The 18,616-nt window shown below is 43.0% G+C and overlaps 1 protein-coding gene across 1 annotated transcript in view; it reads left to right on the top strand.

Annotated features, from left to right (window-relative positions):
* The first annotated feature begins 2,533 nt into the window (after nt 1-2,533).
* Nucleotides 2,534-18,616, top strand: part of TG (thyroglobulin) — a 145,949-nt gene continuing 129,866 nt past the window's right edge. Inside the window, exons 1-9 of the mRNA XM_077781935.1 lie at nt 2,534-2,978; nt 4,552-4,660; nt 5,524-5,621; nt 6,078-6,281; nt 6,503-6,662; nt 11,027-11,133; nt 12,209-12,352; nt 14,103-14,288; nt 17,544-18,602. Of these exons, the coding sequence (XP_077638061.1) occupies nt 2,894-2,978; nt 4,552-4,660; nt 5,524-5,621; nt 6,078-6,281; nt 6,503-6,662; nt 11,027-11,133; nt 12,209-12,352; nt 14,103-14,288; nt 17,544-18,602 (2,152 nt within the window). The 5' untranslated portion in view covers nt 2,534-2,893. The remainder of the gene's footprint in view (nt 2,979-4,551; nt 4,661-5,523; nt 5,622-6,077; nt 6,282-6,502; nt 6,663-11,026; nt 11,134-12,208; nt 12,353-14,102; nt 14,289-17,543; nt 18,603-18,616) is intronic.

Raw genomic sequence — 18,616 nt, 5'->3', positions numbered from 1 at the left:
AAAACTTACAAAAGCCTTTTTTTATGTAGCTTTCTTACAATGTGTGAGAGCATTGTCCAACATTGGTGCTTTATTTAACACAGAAAAACAATTTATCATTTGAAATGAATGAACTGGTTGATGTAAGCATAATTTCACAATGTTTTCTTAACACTTTTGCTTCCAATTTGCTGCCTCATTTGGGAAACTCCCTCCAGTTCTTTTTTTAAACTAAGATTGACTTTTCAGGCTCAAATTTGAATGGGGTAAGAGTAACTTTTCTGTGGGTACAGGTGTCTGTGTATTTATATACATGACTCTTTTATCCCTGGGCCTTTCAATATGTAAAATTGCAGTTGCACAAACTGTCTCTTCTGCTAAGAAAGTGTATGCAAAACTGGAACAGTGAATAAACTTCTTTGAGGTTTGTGATTGCTGTGTCTCATCCCACTGACCTTTGTCTTTGCCCCAGCAGTTGTAGTCTGTAGTATAGATTGAGTAGCTTTTGCCAGTAGGTACAACAAAACAAAACAAAACACTCATTTCCAGCATTAGAGCAACGATTTTGAAGACATGATAGTTTTAAGGCTGCATTGGCCACAGAGACCTTTTCTACTTACTGTTGTTCTGCTCTTCTTTGGTGAGCTAATTTAAGGTGCTACTCCATCTTTTCTCAGGTGCTAAAAATAAAGGTCAATACCATTGTCCCTTCACTGAAGGTTATGCAAGGATTTTCTTTGTATTTGACCAGCCATAGATAGACAAGTGCCTCTTTTTCCCTGATGAATGTGAATTCTACACAATGCTTTGTAAACAACTTTTTCTCTTTTTAATCCATGGGCTCTCGCATCCCCTTGAACATTCATGAACCAAGATGCCCACCTTGGTTTGACGCAAGTTGAGTAATACCAACTGCCAAAATTCCTTTTCTCACTTAGTTTCTTAGTTTTTTAAGAGACTTTCAAGACTTGGCTGTTCTTCCCAACTCGAGTAGTTCATAGGTTGTTTTTTGAGTGTTTCTGGAGGAAATAAACATCATCTTGGGACTCAGCAATACATAGATAGATCTGCTTCATAGAGTTTGTGCTTCTGTCTAATAATAATAGCTTCATACTTTCCTGTATGCCTTCCTCCATTTATCAGTCTTTTATAGCAAAGAATAAAGAAGGAAAGTGAATGGCAACCTTAATAAGCTTCTCTCCCCATTTGCTGTGCAAGGAACCTCAATGACACTTTTCTAATAACTTCAGAACACTGGGCTAAATCAGTATCACACACAGAGCCCCACACATGCTGGAGATGTTTCTTTGGCTTGGACACATCACAGGACCTGCCAGCACCAAGCCTGCTGCCTCTGCAGAGCCTGTCTGTGGCACTGGGCTGGGCTCTCTCTTGTCACTCTCCTGTGTGGGGCTTAGACACAAATCTGAGGCTCTTGAAGCAGCCTTGGGTCAGAAGTATGGTCAAACTTTTCTTCTTTCCTGATTTAGCCATGCTGGTGCTAATTCAGTTATTTAATCTGATTCTTTCACTCTTCATGGATGTTTCCTTACAAATACTGTGCTAATCCAGAAATTCAGTTTATTTCTGTGCCTGCTTGATCAGGGCTGTTACAGAATTTGTCATCTTTACGGCTCTTTATGCCTTTTTTTGATCTGTCATCTATGCTAGACATGTTCTTCATTTTTTCCTAGCTTGATCTTTCTGTAGACTGTTAACTTTGGAATTTATGTTCAAGCAACCTATTCTGGACTTGAGCAGATACAGTCCCACTCATTTTTAAAATCTTAGTCATGCTAAAAGAAGCTTGTGCTGCTCTTGGAGATCATATTTACCATATCCATTGAACACTGTGGCATGGCAGTGGTCTACAGCCAGCACAGATGGATGCTGGATCATTGTTGTCATGATCTTAGTCTGTGGGAGAGTATCAGCAGAGTTGTTTCTAAGGCTATCTAGTATCCATGAATCACAAACAGGAGTGCTGCTCTCACTTTTTCTTGAAATCGAGTTAAATCCAGCTTCAAAGATGTGCTGTTATTATTTAAGTAATGATTTGGGGCTTATTTATCCAACCACCTTTGTTACAAGTGAGGGTGAGTTCTCATAATTCCTAGTGCAAGTAAGTGCTGACTCACAGTTACAAGAAGTGGCCAATTAACAAGTGAAATTCCAGAACCAATGAAATATTTCTCGTATGTTTTATGTTGAGGATCTTGTATCTAATTAGTACCAAAAAGCTTAACTTAAGAAGCTTCATGGTCATATTTTTCTTACACCCAGAGGATGAAGCCCAAGAAGTGAAGCTGTGCCTGTCAGATACTCGGCTGTGTTAAAGTGCATGGTGCAAGTGGGAGTGAAATCAAAAGATGGAATGTGATTGACTGATCCTCAATTCACTTTAGCCTGTGAGGTGCATCCATCCTGTTTTCCACTAGTAAAAAAACCGCATTATGAGTTATATTCACTCCTAATGTGCAGCAGCCAGAGGTCTCACTCTGGTCTGTCCCTTAGCAGGCTCAGCCCGCTGGGAATACAAAACTGTGCAATTCCACTAGGTAGAACAAAGCCTGGCTTCGCCCTGGGGCAGGTGAGAGCCAGAGCTCTGCCCAGGGTCAGGCAAATATCCTCAATTTACTTGGAATAACTGAGTTCCCTGCCACCCACTGTGCGTGCTGCCACTTGGCCTGGTTGTGCTCCCTGGAGTGGGGATGAGAGCTGGCTCAGGGGAGCCAGGAGGGCAGTTCCAGCTGAAGGGGCCTCTTGCAGTTTGCTCAGATGCATCGTGTGCGTCACTCAGCCAATTCTGTGCCCAGCCAGCAGCACAGAAGTGAACCCATCCCCATGATGGGTGCTATAAAAGGGCAGCAAATGCCCTGTGGGGTGCACAGAGCTGCCTCAGAGACAGGAGGGGATGGGGCTCTCCCATTGCAAGATGGGCTCTGTCCCATTTTGCACCCTCTGTTGCTTTATTAGCATAGCAGCAGCCAATATATTTGGTAAGTACACCTGTCCTTTTCCTTTGCCTGTGTCTAAGGGTGACTGATCTTTGTGCTGCTCTGTGTGTTGTCCTAATGAAGTATTATAACGATCTTGAATCTTGCACTCTGAAAATTTAGCAGGTTGTTGTGTACTGTGCAAACTAAGGCTGGGCTCCTGGTTGAATACTAAACTATCAGGATCTTTAGGTGGTCAGGCTTACCCAAGTTTGTACACCTGAATTTTAGGTGGAAAAAAAATGTTTTCTCAAGGGCTGGAGAAGCAACACAGGTAAGAAGAGGTGCTGCTGCAGGGTTGTGAAGTTCCTCAATCACATCTTCTACTTGTAGGTGCCATTGTCTAATTTAGGCTTGAACCTAAAGATATTGGAGAGTGTGAGTGCTAGCTGAGCCCCCAGTTCTTTGGACTGAGTTTGATAGTCCTGCACAATCAGTGATTTGAATCACTGAATTAATTAGTCATTTAACTCAGATGTCTTGGTAGATCCTCTCTAGCACTGTACATAGGGATCTCCACACATCCCAAAGCAGCTGATGTTTGAGGTGAAAATGGGGAGCTTTGCCTATGTGACATTGTCTGTAGATGAGATCACTTGAAATTTTGCAATCTCATGAAAATTTTCACATGGCTTTAAGGGGACACAGTAAAAATTTAAGAAACAAATATGATTGAGAAGCATTAGAAGCACAGGAACGGTCTGCAGCTGTAGAAGTTCCCCGAGTTGCAAATTATTTCAGGCTGAAAAGCATTCAGAATACTTATGATGTATTTACAATACAGTGTGTGATCATGCTCAGACCAAAACTGGCTTAAGCAAACATTTGGACTAAATTGCTGTACCTGGGGGTTTGTTTGCTGTATTTTTATAAACTAATCCATGGTATTAAGAAGATTACATTCATCAGATTTTGTCAGATCAACTAATCTGCTCTGTAAAAAAGAACTTACTGTATTTCATCATTCTACATTCTACATCTAAAAGAGTAGCTAGTGCAGCTTTGAATAATTAAAAATCTGCCAGGTGGTTTCAGTAGTTGATAATTTGCCCCATTGAAAACTGAGAGTGCTCCTAATATGAATTAGTCTGATGCTACTGCTAGAAATTTTTTATTTTAAAATCCTTTATGAGATTAAGAAGAAATACTCTCCTTTTGGTGAAATATCAAGTGACTTAACTTCAGTAAAGGATAATTACTCAGAAAATTTAATAGTGGTGTGTGTGGCTATGCAAAGGGCTCTTTTGTGGTCATAGGCACAGCTAAGTAAAGAACCCCAAGTACTAGAAAATTATAGCCAGGCCAGTACAGAACAGAGCTGAGACTAACTAAACACAGGCCTGGGAAAGGGTTTCATGATCATCTCCATCATGGGCTCATCCTGCAGCTGGCAGAGCAGCAGGTTTGTTCAGTACCTCCCTGTGCTGTCCCACTCAGAATGCACAGAAACAAGGGGAAAACATCCAGGGAGAACCCCTGAAACTGTTCAGCTGCAGCACTGGCATGAACAGGGTTTTCATAAGAATGGGTTTGTGGTGAGACCCTCCTTAGGTGTTTATCTCCTTGCTGTTTTCAGAGTATCAGACTGACTCCCAGCCGTTGCGTCCATGTGAGCTTCAGAGAGAAGAGGCTTTTGCAGCAGGAGAAGCCTATGTTCCTCAGTGCTCAGAGGATGGCCAGTTCAGGTAATTCATCCCTGCTATTCATGTCCTGCCATATGATGTGACCTTTCATTGCTAATGAAAGTTTTAGCCTGTCTTGAAGAGCCACTGTATCAAAGGACTGGAGGATGAGGGGTGCAAGAGACTTGAAGGGACTTCACTGAGCCATGTTGCAGAACCAACCTCTCCCAGATGAATTCCCTGTTATGGGAAGTAATCTCTGAGTTAAGAGGTCTGAGATTAACAGGCTAATCTTGGCAGCATTATTTGCATGTCAAATACTTGGTGCAGTTTGCATTGCAATGCACTTTGCTGTCTTCCTACACGTGCTCATAGGTGAATGTGTGTGCCAGCTGGCACAGCTCAGCCAAGAGACTGAGAATTTATCCACCCTGGTCAGTGGCACAGTCATGTTTCCTTCTAAAGGCAGTGAAGGAATTAAAAAGCACACAGAGAACAGTGATTTAAAGAGCAGCATGTTGCTTGAAGGTGCAAGAAGCTAACAAGTTAAAACTGAGGCTAAGTACAGATTGTAATTTCTCTATTATCTTTTTATTGCCTCTGGTGGCAGCTGTGATCATTCTAGATTTGCCCTTGAAACTGTCCCAAAGTGTTTGGTGAATTTCAGACAATAAGAATTAGGGTTCTATCCAACCTGCTTGCTTCCTCAATGACTTCAATTCACATATCTGCAATTCCTGAAGAGTTCAGAAAATTACTAGAATGGGTTCCCACTGATCAGAATCACCAGAAATGCAGCTCTTTCCAGTTTCATTATTTGTGACTTTGAAGTATTTGATGTGGTTTGGTTTGCTTTATGGGTTTTTTTATGTCTGACTGAGGACTCTACACACACAGAATAAAATGTTACTTGTGATCTTCTTCAGGACAGTGCAGTGCAGTAGGAATGGTCTTTCCTGTTGGTGTGTAGATGAGAATGGTGTTGAGGTTCCTGGCAGCAAGCAGAATGGATATCCCATATCTTGTAAGTAAAAAGTTTCTATCTTGGCTCAGACTGAGTAAAGAACCATTTAAATCTGCATTTGAACTGCTGAAATCAAGAAATGGCTAGCTCCAGACTTCGATGGACTCTAATTTGTGGTAATTTGCTAGGTCTTTCTATTGGAAATTCTGGAGTTTCTTCAAGGCTTATCATGGAAACCTGATACACCTGGATGTCTATTTATGAAGGTCCCAGTAAGAGAAATTGTGAATGAAAGATTGATTTAGTGTAATGGCTTTTGAGTTGGAGAACTTCAACCCCATATGTGGTGGACTTCTCTGTACCAATTTTCATAACCTAAGTCCATCAATGTCCTCATGCCATCTGTGTGGCAAACTTAGAACTTGTAATTCTGACAGATCTCAGATGTTGCCTCAAGAAATGATTCAGTGCCCAACAAGATCCTTTGTCTAACAGTGCCCCTCTCTGATACTCCAGGCTTGTCCTTTTGCCAGCTGCAAAGGCAGAGGATCTTGGTGAGCCGATACATCAACAGCAGCAGCATCTCCTACATCCCTCAGTGCCTGGATTCAGGGGCTTTCGATGAGGTGCAGTGTGACATGGAGCTGGGGCAGTGCTGGTGTGTAGATCCAGAGGGAATGGAGATTTATGGCACCAGACAAAGAGGAAAGCCAGCACAGTGTAAGTGATATTCAACAAAATTATGGAGTTTGTGGGTTTGAAAGGCTTGGTGTGAATAGGGACCAATAAGATCATTGAGTCCAATTCCCCACTCTTCATAAAAACAAGATGATGACCTCATTGTCCCTGCTCAGTGTAACCCCCTTTTAAACAAGAGGGTGACCATTCAGCTGTCTGGGGGAAATTACCACACAAATAACCATTGCCTCTTTTCTGATTAGGCCCAGGGAACTGCGAGATCCGAGATCGTCGCATCCTGCACGGGTTTGGGGAGAAGAGCCCACCACAGTGCTCAGCAGATGGAGAGTTCCTGCCTGTCCAGTGCAAGTTTGTTAACACAACGGATATGAGTGTTTTTGATCTTGTTCATAGTTACAATAGGTAAGAGCTCAAGCTTCTAAATCAGGAATACAATCCTGCACACCCCTTCAAGGCACCATCTGATTGATTTTTTGTAATTTTTTGCTACACGGAGCTTTTATTCTGTAAATGCACATTATTATATTTTCTGTTAAAGAATGGACCAAGCAAAAAAACCCTTTTTCTTATGAATTAAATCTGCCTGTTAAAAAAAAAAATATATATATACATTCTATCCCTACAGTCTAATTGGTGTGTCCTCATACACCACTGGATACCACATTGTGATATGTAGTTGGAAAAGTAGCCAGGGCTACTTTTGAGACAGACAGACAACAGCAAATGAGATAAATGCAAAAGGAACAGAGGAATTTGGATGTATATATGAGGTAGGAAAGACAATTCCATATGGGAGATGAAAGCAGATGGACAAGTGATAACATGCAAGGATGAAGTTCCATCTGATGATGAGAACCTCTTACCTGCCTAAATATTAGGCAGCTCCAGGGCTGCTCACATGGGTGAAACAGCAAAGGATGCAACGCTGTGCTGGTGCACACCTGGCTTCAGGTGTTTGCAGAGGGTTGGGGAATGCCTCAGAACACTGGATCAAATCCTTGTCTGTGAGGGCAGGAAGCAGTTGTCCTGTGGAGGAGCTGGGAATTAATACTGTGATGGAGCTAGAGGGATGGGCAAGGGGAGCTGATGGGAGAGGAATTTGTTTTGGTGCAGATGTTCAGACTCTCCTGAGAAACCTCTCAGTGTCTCATGGAGTGCCATTGACTTGGCACCTTAGTAAGCACCAGTTTCTCTGGTGGAGGGCAGAGCACTAAACATAACATCTCATTGTGACTTGGCTCTGTAGCAGCAAAGGTGTTTTATTGTAAATGTCAGTTTTGCTGTGTGGAGGGGTTTCTTTTTTTTTAATTTAAGTAAAATTTAAAGACAAATCTGAATGCACAGTGCAAATTTTTCAGAGCTTCAGGAGAGGTTATTTTGGTGAGAGGAAAATAATCTGGCTCTTTTGTTTGTTGGTCTGTGGAGTGTTAAAATGCTAAAAAGCAATTATAGTGGAGAAATCAATGTTTTAAATTGACTTTTTTTTCCTCCCACTGGGAGATTTGCCTGCAAAGACCTGCAAAATTGGATTTATTTTCTGTCCATGTCATGTAATTAATCACAGCAGGATCATTTCAGTCCCAGCTGTCTACCTTCTAATTATGGCATTGGCTTAACCTTTGCCATCATATCTGAGTATTTCAGGTCATTAATATATTTATTTTCACACTACTCCTGCCTGAAATGTTATTATTCCTTCCCCAAACCAGGGCAGAATGTGGAGTTGAAGGGATGAGTTCCACGGCAAAGGACTGTAGTTGAACAGGGATTTTAACCCATATTTTATGTTCATATGAAACCAGTGGAGAAACTTGCTTTGGCTCCCTAGAGTGATTTTTTGAAATCTAGACATGTCATCCTATAAGCCAAATAGTTTCCCTAGACCTGCACAAATATTCCAGAATAAGCCAGTATGTTAAACCACCTCCCTCAAACAAACAAAAATGGGGAAACTCAGAATTTTAGAGCTGAGACTTTCCCAAACAGAAAATTTCCAAAAATAAAGGTGAGCCCAAATTTCCTGCCTCACATGGCGAGTTTGGCTGCTGTTACTTTTTCTGCATGGATTGTGTCCAGGTCCTGCCTGGAAAGGCAGATACGTAGAACACCCTGTAGCAGATTGATGGGAATTATCAAAAAATCCATAGCCAAGGAAGATTTTTTTTTACTTTCTTGCTATATCAGTAGTGAGTTGTCTTTGCTGGAAGCCAAGAGCAGAGACTCATATTTTGAAGGCCAACAACTTCTCTTTTATTTATTTTCCTGTATTTTTGAGTGTGAGCATTCTTGTTGAAACACATAGAGACACTATAAATTTATCCATCACTTAAGTGTAGTCACAGTTGGTTTGGACTGACTCTGAAAAATTAGGAATTCTATGTTAATGCTACTCATCATGATGGCTGTGTTTAAAGAGTCTGAGAAAATAAAAAAATGTGGTAAGAATTGGGTTTTCCACATAAGGTGGGAAAAGTTTTACCCTCTTGTTTCTGTGGGCCTAATTGATATCTGTAATTTATTTAGCTTTACTCTCAACTTGGAACAAAAATAACCAGAATGACGAGATCTGCCCCATATAAAATAGGGTGCATGGCTTCTTAATGTCATGAAAATGAAAATGAAATGAAAATGAAAGAAAGCAGGATGCAAGAGTTTTTCCATTGACTCCTATTTCACTCAGATAGAGGTGGAGATGCTGAGGTGATGAGCAGTGCAGAAGAAAAGATCATATTCCTGACTGGGAATGGTAATCCAGGGCAGCTGAAAGGTCTTAAAATACCCCAAGCTGTTTATGCCCAAGTGCACATTGAAGACTATAATATGCTATTTATGTGTTTATACCTTAAATGGTATTGTTTTAATGCTGGCAGAAGTCCCTCTGTGCCCTGAAGTGTGCCATCTCTCAGCATTCCAGGGTCAGCAGTGGAGCAGGATTTGACAATCCAAAGTGGAGGGAGTCAATGGACTTTTAATTTGAAGATGTGGAAGGTGCCAGAGAAAAGGAGCATTACACAGGAATGTACAAATTCTGAGACAGGAGCACTGCTGGGTTATGCCGGGACAACCCTGAGGTTACAGCCCCTTCCTCTGACAGAGGTGCTGTTGCTTTGGGCATTCCCAAGGCTGTGCTTTGATGTGGAGGGAGTAACATCTTCAGCTCTCCTGACAGGAGGTGGTGGAGCTCCCAGGAGTCACCTCTCCTATGAAGACAGTCGGAGAGAGTCCACCCTGGAGAAGAGAAGGCTCTTGAGGGATTTTATAGCACCTTCCAGTACCTGAAGGGGGCTACAGGAAAGGTGGAGAAGGACTTTTAACAAATGCAGTAGTGTTAGAACAAAGGGGAATGGCTTTGGACTGAAAGAGGGTAGGTTTAGATTTAGATTTAGATTTTAGAAATTCTTTCCTCTGAGAGTGCTGAGGCACTGGCACAGGTTACCTACAGGAAATGTGGATGCCCCATCCTTACAAATGTTGGAAGCCAAGGTTGAATGGGAGCCTGAGCAACTTGGTCTAGTGGAAGCAGCCCCCACCCATGACAGGGGTGTTGGAACTAGAGTCTTTAATGTTCCTTCCAACTCAGAATATTCTATGATTCAGGCAAAGTCTTGGAGGTGTCAAATGCCCCTTGCTCTACTCCAGCTCTGAGCCAGACAAGCATTTCAGTGCTGTTCTCAGGCTACTTGTTCTAGAGCATTGCTGAGGCTGCTGGAGTGTGGCACTGAATTGAGCCTGGTCACAGTTTCACAGGGAGGCTGTCAACTGCTTTTCCCCAGTTAATCAGTGCCTAATCCACCAATATTCTTATTGCTGAGTGTCCATCCTTGGTAAAAACCTAATTTGTGTAACTCTCTGAAGGTGTTGAGCAGAAAATCCCATTTTCTTGTTGCTAGGTTTTTCCAAATAAGCCACGTGCAGCTGGGGCACCACACCTTTATAGTACTTTGGGGTAAGGGGATGTGTCCATAAAATAATATGGTTGTTTTAGAAACTGTCACTTTGAAACTAGAACTTGAAACTTCCCTTTTGCTTGGAGAAACCCTAGGATGTCTGTCAGTTAAGACCACATTTATTATGTTTTTTCCAACTTGGACCCTCTTAAGTTTCTTTCTTAAATAATTGCTTTGCTGGAATCTGGCTGTTGTCACTCTTAGAATATTACACTGGAAACCATCTCTGATCTCCAGAAGCCAAAGTCAGTCTTGCTTCATATTAAAATCCCTTTCTCCTTCTCCTTAATCTGTTGAGCCATGCCTTGAAAATGAAAGATATTAGTGAGGTTTTTATCAGCTTCTGTACTTAATTCAGTGCAGAAATTGTACGCGGCATGTAGGGAAGGGGAAGCAACATGGTTTTTTAGGCATTCTGCCATCTCATGCAGATTTGTGGAAGGAGCTAATGAATGGGTGTTGTAATAACATTAAGCCAACGCCCATCTTTTTTACACTCTCTGACAGGCTTCCAAAGATGAGAATAGAATTGAAAACGAGTTGCTGGGTACCTGCTTAGGAAGGCTCAGAAATCTGTTTGAAGGGAGATTATCCCCTTTTTGTTTAGAAAAATGGTATTTAGGAGAGTTGCTATCCTGCTGAAACAGCGCTCTGGATCTTGTCAGAGCCTGGTTGCCAAAAGGAGAGCAAGAGCCTTTTGTACTGGCCTTGTGCTCTGCAGACATCCTTCTCCTGCAAAATCAGGAAGGAAACAGCTGATGCTTTGTGTGGTTGATGAGCATCTCTAGGCTCTTCTCTGCATGCTACTTTTTATTCCAGGCTCCCAAGGGCTTTCCAAAAATTCAGTTCGGTGAGGGAAGCGTTCCCGGAGATCTCTGGGTACTGTTACTGTGTGGACAGCCTGGGCAGGGAGTTAGCAGACACAGGTAAGTGCCTTCCAGCATCTCATCCTTCAGTCTGGGGGGTGTTGCATTCCCAAGGGAAAGGACAAATAACAACTATCAGTCTTCAGATTAATTTGGAACTTCAATTTCACTCTTACAAGGGGTAAGACCAATGTGACCAGTGGTCACCCATGGGAAGGGCTGGAGCTCACTGATGAAATCCCACCCTTTCGAGCAGAGCTTCAGTCAGCAATGAGTGGAGTTGGTGTTTGGGAGCTAATCCTGTCCTCTTTAGGATGTGGAATAGGATTTCTGAATGTCCACTTTCTGCCCATACTAGAAAGCTGTGTCATATTTTATATGTCCTATTAGCAAATCCAGGGGAATATAAAGGGCCTCCAGAGTTAACTCTTCTTGCTTAGGTAGAATCACGTAATTGTTTGGGTTGGAAAAGACCTTTAAAGATTATCTAGTTCAACCTGTCTACAATGGGCAAGGACATCCTCTTCTCTCATAACCTCAGGATTTAGGCATGTTAATAGTTGATGGGATGCTTTAGAAGAAAGAATGTTCTTTTTTTCAGCAAGGAAGAATGAGGAGGTTGAGAATTTCCAGACCTTCCTTAAATACTGTGGTTTTAATTTTCATTTTTTTAAAAGGGGAAAAATACAAAGCACAACAGCTTGAAATTTAGATGATAAACAAGAACTTCAACATTTAATTCCCAAAAAAAAAAAAAAAAAAATTCTCAAAAATCTGTGCACTCAGAGAAACTACTGAATGTCTTGGTTTTTAGTATGCAAGCAAAATGACTTGTAGCTGGTTTTGGTAACATCTATTTCAAAAATTCCATCAATTTCTGTACTGCAGCCTACAGCCAGGTATGGGATGTTTCTCCTGCTTGTTTTCGTAGATGTCAAGGCATAAAGGTGGTGCCTGCGCACCCAGCACTGGGTGCAGGGTGCGGTGCATTAGGGTTATGCAGTAGAACTTCACATTTGACTTGTTTAGAGAACTGGATTTATTTTTCCTGAGACTCTCCCAGCTTTGTTCTTCTGGTGTAAGGGTGACTTCTGTCTTAAGAGCAGTCCCTGTGCTAAAAGTCTGTTTTTCCCAGGCCTGGAGCTGCTGCTTGATGAAGTTTACGATACAATTTTCTCGGAGCCAGAGCCTGCCCGCACGTTCACGGAGAGCAGCATCCATCGGATCCTGCAGAGGCGATTCCTGGGGGTCCAGCTGGCTACCTCTGGCAGGTTCAGGTGTAAGTAGCACCCAGGAGATGCCCTGTAAATCAGGTGGCAGTTCTGGAACTTTTATATGACAGCTGCTGTTGGGGAGACTTGTTCTAGGACGTTTTTGCTCTAAAAATGTATAATGTCACAGTTCCAGTGCAAGAATCAAGGTCCCTGAATTGCAGATGGCTTTTATCCTCTGCACTGTACAGTCTTTGCCAGCAGATTGTACCTGCCTTTACCAGCAGATTGTACTTGATCAATGCTTTCCCATGTGCCTGCAGATCACATTGTTTGAAATCCCATGAACTCTGTATCTCTTGACCTGAGATTATGGAGATGGATTTGTTGAGTTATTAAATTAAAAGCCTGAGAAAATGCTCCCTAATTTATGTTGGTACACTCAGAAACAGGAAGAATTTTACACTGACCACAACACACTTCATTCCCAGGAGGCCACACAAGAGTTTGTAGAGCCTTGGCCAGCAAGGCTGAACTTTTGGATCTGCCCTTGGGTCCATTCCTTCCCTGGTCAGGGCAGGCTTGTGGGGAGAGTTTCTCCACCTACAGGCAATGAACTCTGTGGGACAGGAGGTCAGGTACCTCCTCCCTCCCAGATCACAGCCCAAAACAAACTGGGGAGAGTTTGAATCTCCTGTGTGATACTTCATCCTCGGATCCAAAGTCCAAAACTGTGACATTGTTTTCTGACTCTTGCTGAGGAGTTGCATCACCAGAAATATTAAGCAGATACTGATGTCAGTCTTTTGGCCATATAGTCATACAATTTTCCTGGCTTTGGGACAAGCTGATCCTTCTGGGGAGTTTTGAAAGTTTAGAAGGCATTTTACCTCTGCACTGTATCGTACTTCTGCCTTAGCTCTGGCTGTAGCTGGGGCTGCAGCAGCTGTCAGCACAAATGAAGATGTGTGCAGCCACAAGATGGAGATGTGACCTCGTTCATCAGCTACCGAGGGGGATGCTCTGGTGACTTATGAAGCTCTCACACTGTCACCTGAATCCACTCAAACTGGAGAAGTTGTCAGAGTCCCCTGGATGAACAGGTTGCTCTGACGCAGTGCCCTCACCTCATTCAATTAGCTGGGTGTAGCTGGGAAGTTCTTGAAGGTGAGAAGTGTTTAGGCTGTAGGATTGCAGGTTAATATAAACAAACAAACAAAGAAATCTGTGCAGAGAGTGAAGTATTGGAGAGATCATACCCCAGAAAATTTACTTGCTGAATTTTTGCCCTCTCTGCCTTTAAGGTCAGTTTGACAGGAATGGGGTCTTCAGATCCCTGCAGAGGGAAATGGAGAAATGGAGTGGTCTCAGCCCAAATCTCCACAGTCAGTTTGCAGGAGCAATGCCTCACTCTCTTCAGAAACATTGATGTTTGCCTTCAAATCAATCCTCAGGCTGTACATCTGTCTCTGTTGACCAACTTTGCTTTTGCATTAAGTGCTAGAGCTCCCCCAGCCTGGTTCCCTAGGAGAAATATTCCTGCTCTGCCTACTTGCAACTATGGCTGAAAAATGTGTTGAGATTTTATCTTCTTTTTAGTTTCCATACATTAATACCTGCAGTAGAAAACCGTGAGGCAAATTCTTCTTGGGAAATGCGGATGGAGAATTCGCATTTTGAGCTCGTATTCGATGCATCAGTGGAAACAATCAGAAATTAAATTTTTTTTCCTCCCAAATAGGCAAAAAACGGGATGGAACAGAGGCGGTTCGGAAACGTCGAACGTTCCCTGCTTAAGGCTTTCCGCTTTCCCTGCAGGCCCGTCGAGGTGCGAGGCCGAGCGCGCGGCAGCCCGGCGCTTCCAGCAGCCCGTGGCGCCGTCCTGCGCGGCCGGCGGCGGCCACGCGGCCCTGCAGTGCCACCCGCGGGGACAGTGCTGGTGCGTGGACGCCCAGGGCCGCGAGGCGCCGGGCACGAGGAGGCGAGGCCAGCCCCCGGCCTGTGGTACGTGTGCTTGCCAAAGGAAAAACCTCTCAGTGGCTGCACAACAGCAGACCAGCTCTTTTCCCGGCTCCGGTAGATTTCTGGTTGTTGTTCAAACATCCTGAAACCTCCCCATTTTAATACATTATTAAAATCGTGCTGATTTTATTTTATGCTGTGATTTTTCTTTAGCCTTTTAGTTTTGCATGCAGCAAGGCTTTTCTTTGCAGCTCTGATATCTGGCTCTTGACTCCAGGAAGTGTTAAGTGAGAATATCTGGGGTAATATAAGGAAGCAAATGGTGGTGATTTTGTGTTTTACCTCCTTCCTTTGGTGAAATGCTGTGGAATTTCATCTCCCATTCAGATTTTTTTTTCAGCTCTGTCACTGCATATTTTGCCATGAAAACTGCCAAATACTATAAAAACCCACCCAACAAACAACTCAGAAAAGGTATATAGGTTAGGGCTTTGAGAGATTCCACAGAGAATACACCATCAAATCAGTGCCCTAAATGGAAATGACAGCAGTAATGTCCAGGGGCTGGAGGGGAGGAGGAAAGTTGAAAACCTTTGCTCTGAAGTGTATTACCTAAATATTCAGGATTGTGCTGGAGGGCTTGGGCACAGGGTCTTAATGTGGGGCTACCTTGGGGGAAGGCAGTTGCTGTGTCTGTGAGACACACACAGCTTCCCATGCAGCTGAAAAAGGAGGAATCTGCCCTAGGTGTCACAGCTCCAAGTGCTCAGAGTGCTCTGGGCTCACACAGGCTTGCTGTGAAATGAAAACTTCAGTGTGCCTTCAAGGCTGATCACCAAGGATATTACAAGGGAACCTCTGAGAGGCCTCGCCATGTGCTGGGGCTGGTTGTTTTCTCTTTGAGTACACTTTGCTGAGCCCTCCTGATGTTTTTTGTTTTTTGGTTTTTTTTTGTTTTGTTTTTTTTTTTTTTTTTTTGGTGAGGGCTTGAAGAAAGGGGGGCAATGACTTCAGGCTGCTTGCAGCTTTTATTGTCAGACTCAGGAAATTTAAGCAGGGAAAAATTTTTGCAGGGGTTTCACAGATTAACTCCTGAGAAGGTATTTCATGAGGTTATAGCTGAAGTCTTCAGACAGCTACATTCTATGTGTGTGTCTCCAGTTATCCTCTGTTTTATTTCATGTTCAAAACCCATGTAGATGTGGTACTTAGGGACATAGTTAGTGGTGGGCTTGGAAGTGCTAGGTTAATGATTGGACTCAATTACCTTACAGGTCTTTTCCAAACTTTATGATTCTGTGATTGTTTAATGTCTTTGGCTCTCACACTTAGCAGTGTTAACAGTGGAGAGTCAGAGCACCAGGCAGTCCTGATAGGGATGTGCTTCTTTTCAGACCTTCTGCAGTGGATTCACACCAGCAATGCCTTTGGTGTTTATTCTTTCTTCCTCTGTTTTGATCAACAGTGGGAAGGAGGGGAGAGTGTTTATGACCCATGGTCCTGCATTTGTTTCATATTACTGTTCTAACTTATTGGCCCTCTGAGGAATGTTCTTCATCCCTCCAACCACCAAGAGGCAACACTGAAAACAGAAGGGGCCCATCCTACAGAAAGTTCTTTTACAAAGGAACTTCTGGGAAGGAACCCTGAGCTCCAGTCAGGATCTGTAGAGCATGACAAGGGTGCAAAAGCAGGAGTGAGAAAGACGTCAATCACGGAGCATCAGATTACTTGCTTGGCTTTTTTAGTAGTTCTTTTAGGTTTCCAGCTTTTATCCTTATTGTTAACAGAATTTGTGACAGCTTTATCATATTGCTTAGTTGTGGAATAAATGGAGATGGAGTGGGGAGCCCAAGGGAGCTGGTGCTGGAGCAGACTACAGCTGCTTATCCATCTTGTCCCCTGCAGGGACAGCAGTGGTGCTGAGTAAAAAAGACTGAGAACCATGGAAAATGCACATAACTTCCAAATATCCTCCTGCAGGTGGGAGATGTCCCAAAGTGAAGACTGAGTCCAAATCATTGTATTCAGCCCTCCCCTATGGAGTTATCTTCCAGTGATTTGCCTAATTGCCCTATAACCTTTTAACCTTCATAGCACTCTCTGGCAATAACTTTCATGATCATAATTATATGCTCTACATCTGGACTTCTCTGTTCTGTGAGAAATACTGAATAATAATTGTCTATTGTGAATGATGTGGAGAATCCTGTTTTCTAAAAGACCTTTTCCATATTTTTTTGTCCAGGCTGAAGGTTCTTTCATACTGGAAAAGCTGTTCTGTCTTCAAAATATTTTTGTCTCCACTTTTCTATAGTTCTGCTACTTTTGCCTCCCTTCTCTATAATTTTACTTTCCAAGGACAGGTAAATATGTGGCATGTGAGTTGAGCTGCTGTGTGCATTCCAGATGCAGTCAGTGCCATAACCATGCTGTATGTCTGATTATTGCTGTCTTTATATTTACCAAGTCTTTCCTTATTTGCTGTCTTTTGAACCCTAAGCTTTGTCCTTTTTCACTGATGTGCTGCATCCTAACTTGTCTGTTGCTCCCTGTGTATCAGTGTACAGATGGGGCTGGATGCAGCCACACCTGTGACATAGCTTAGCCCAGGATAGGGGTGCCCAGGGCCACTGTTGGTACTCTTGGTATGCTGACATTGCACTATTTTTGTTGAAATTCTTCATTTTTTTTCCCTTTGAGCTCATTCATTATTGCCATCTTGTCCTTAGCACTCTACTACTGCTAATTTTCACAATTAATTTTCAAACCTCTTGCAATAAACACTTCCCTATGAAACTGAGGATTTAGTTAGGAAACTTCCACAAATTCCTCATTGGTGGATATTGTTTAAAATAACTTTGTGTTCTTTCGCAATCTATTTCTCCTTCTAAGTTTCCCACATTTCACCTGGATCATTGGAGTTTTTTATTAGCAGCAGGCATCCTACTAGAGTGCTAAAATATTTGGAAAAGACATTTTTCTTTCAGCCATGGGAACAGGGATGAGAACTTACATTGGGAAGCAACAGAACCAGTAAAAGACCACAGAGCAGAGAATTCAGCAGTGGGAAAGGAATGCTTCCTTTCATTTTGGGTCTCGAATAGAGAATTTTATTTGTAGACCATAGGCACTAACATTTCAAATTCCTTAACAATGTGCGTGATGCATAGTTGAGAAGCAGGTTAATCTATACTTTAATGTTGTTTTTGCCCCAGCTGCTTGAAAGTGAGCAATAGAATCACAGGTTCTGGAGGTTCCAAAATGGACTTTTTTCTTTTTTAAATCTGTCTCTAGGTGAGGAGCAATCGTGCATCTCCGAGCGGCGACGGGCCTTGTCGAGGCTCCTTTATGGCCCTGCTGGCTACTTCAGTCAGTCCAGCTTGTTTTCCACACCAGATAAGCAGTCAGACAAAACTGATGGCTTTTCAAGGCCCTGCCCTCCCTCTTTCAAGGAGCTGTTTCTGGACTCTGGATTGTCATCCCCACTTGCACAAAGCCCGTTTGCCAGCCAGACTCCTGAGCTAGAAACCATCCTTAGTGAAGCCATCACAGGGATGTTCCCGTCCAGGGAACTGGCTAGAGTGGCACTGCAATTTACTGCCAATCCAAAGCGCTTCCAAGAAAACCTCTTTGGAGGAAGGTTTTTGAAGAATTTGATCCAGTTTAACTTCACAGGGGTCCTTGGCACTAATGGGAAGTACAGCATTGGCCAGTTTTTCCCACAGGAGGATCTGTCAGAGATAGGCAATGGCCCTCTGGAATCAGCTGAGGCATTTTCACTGGAGGCATCAAAGGGGAGCTCCATTTTGAGTAAACCTCTTGTGAGCAGCTATGGCCACACAGTAACTCTGCAAGACAATCAGAATCTGATGAAATTCCTTTCTTATGTCCTGGAACTACCAGAGTTCTTTACTTTTCTTCAACAAGTAATTTCTGTCCCTGAAAGTGTTGCTGAAGATTTAGGTGAAGTGGTGAAACTAGCTCTGGGATCCGGAGGCTGTGGTGAGGAGCCAAGGGACCTGTTTGTTCCAACATGCACCAAGGAGGGGAGGTATGAGGAGGTTCAGTGCTATGCAGGAGAGTGCTGGTGTTTGGACACTTCAGGTAAGGAGGTTCCAGGCTCAAGGCGTCGAGGCAAACGCCCGAAGTGTCCCACTGAGTGTGAGAAGCAAAGGAGAAACCTGAAAAACCTGAAGCAAAGCTTGCCTGCGGGATCAGATCTCTTTATTCCCTCTTGTACTGAGGATGGAGACTTTCTGCCGCTCCAGTGTTATGGAACAAATTGCTTCTGTGTTGATTTGAATGGCAAGACTATTCCAGGAATAAGGGGGGAAGCTGGAAATCCAATGAAATGTAAGTCTCAGGGA

This window comes from Lonchura striata, chromosome 1, assembly GCF_046129695.1.
Source record: "Lonchura striata isolate bLonStr1 chromosome 1, bLonStr1.mat, whole genome shotgun sequence".
In the NCBI taxonomy this organism is placed as follows: domain Eukaryota; kingdom Metazoa; phylum Chordata; class Aves; order Passeriformes; family Estrildidae; genus Lonchura; species Lonchura striata.
This window is presented reverse-complemented; position numbering and strand designations above follow the sequence as displayed.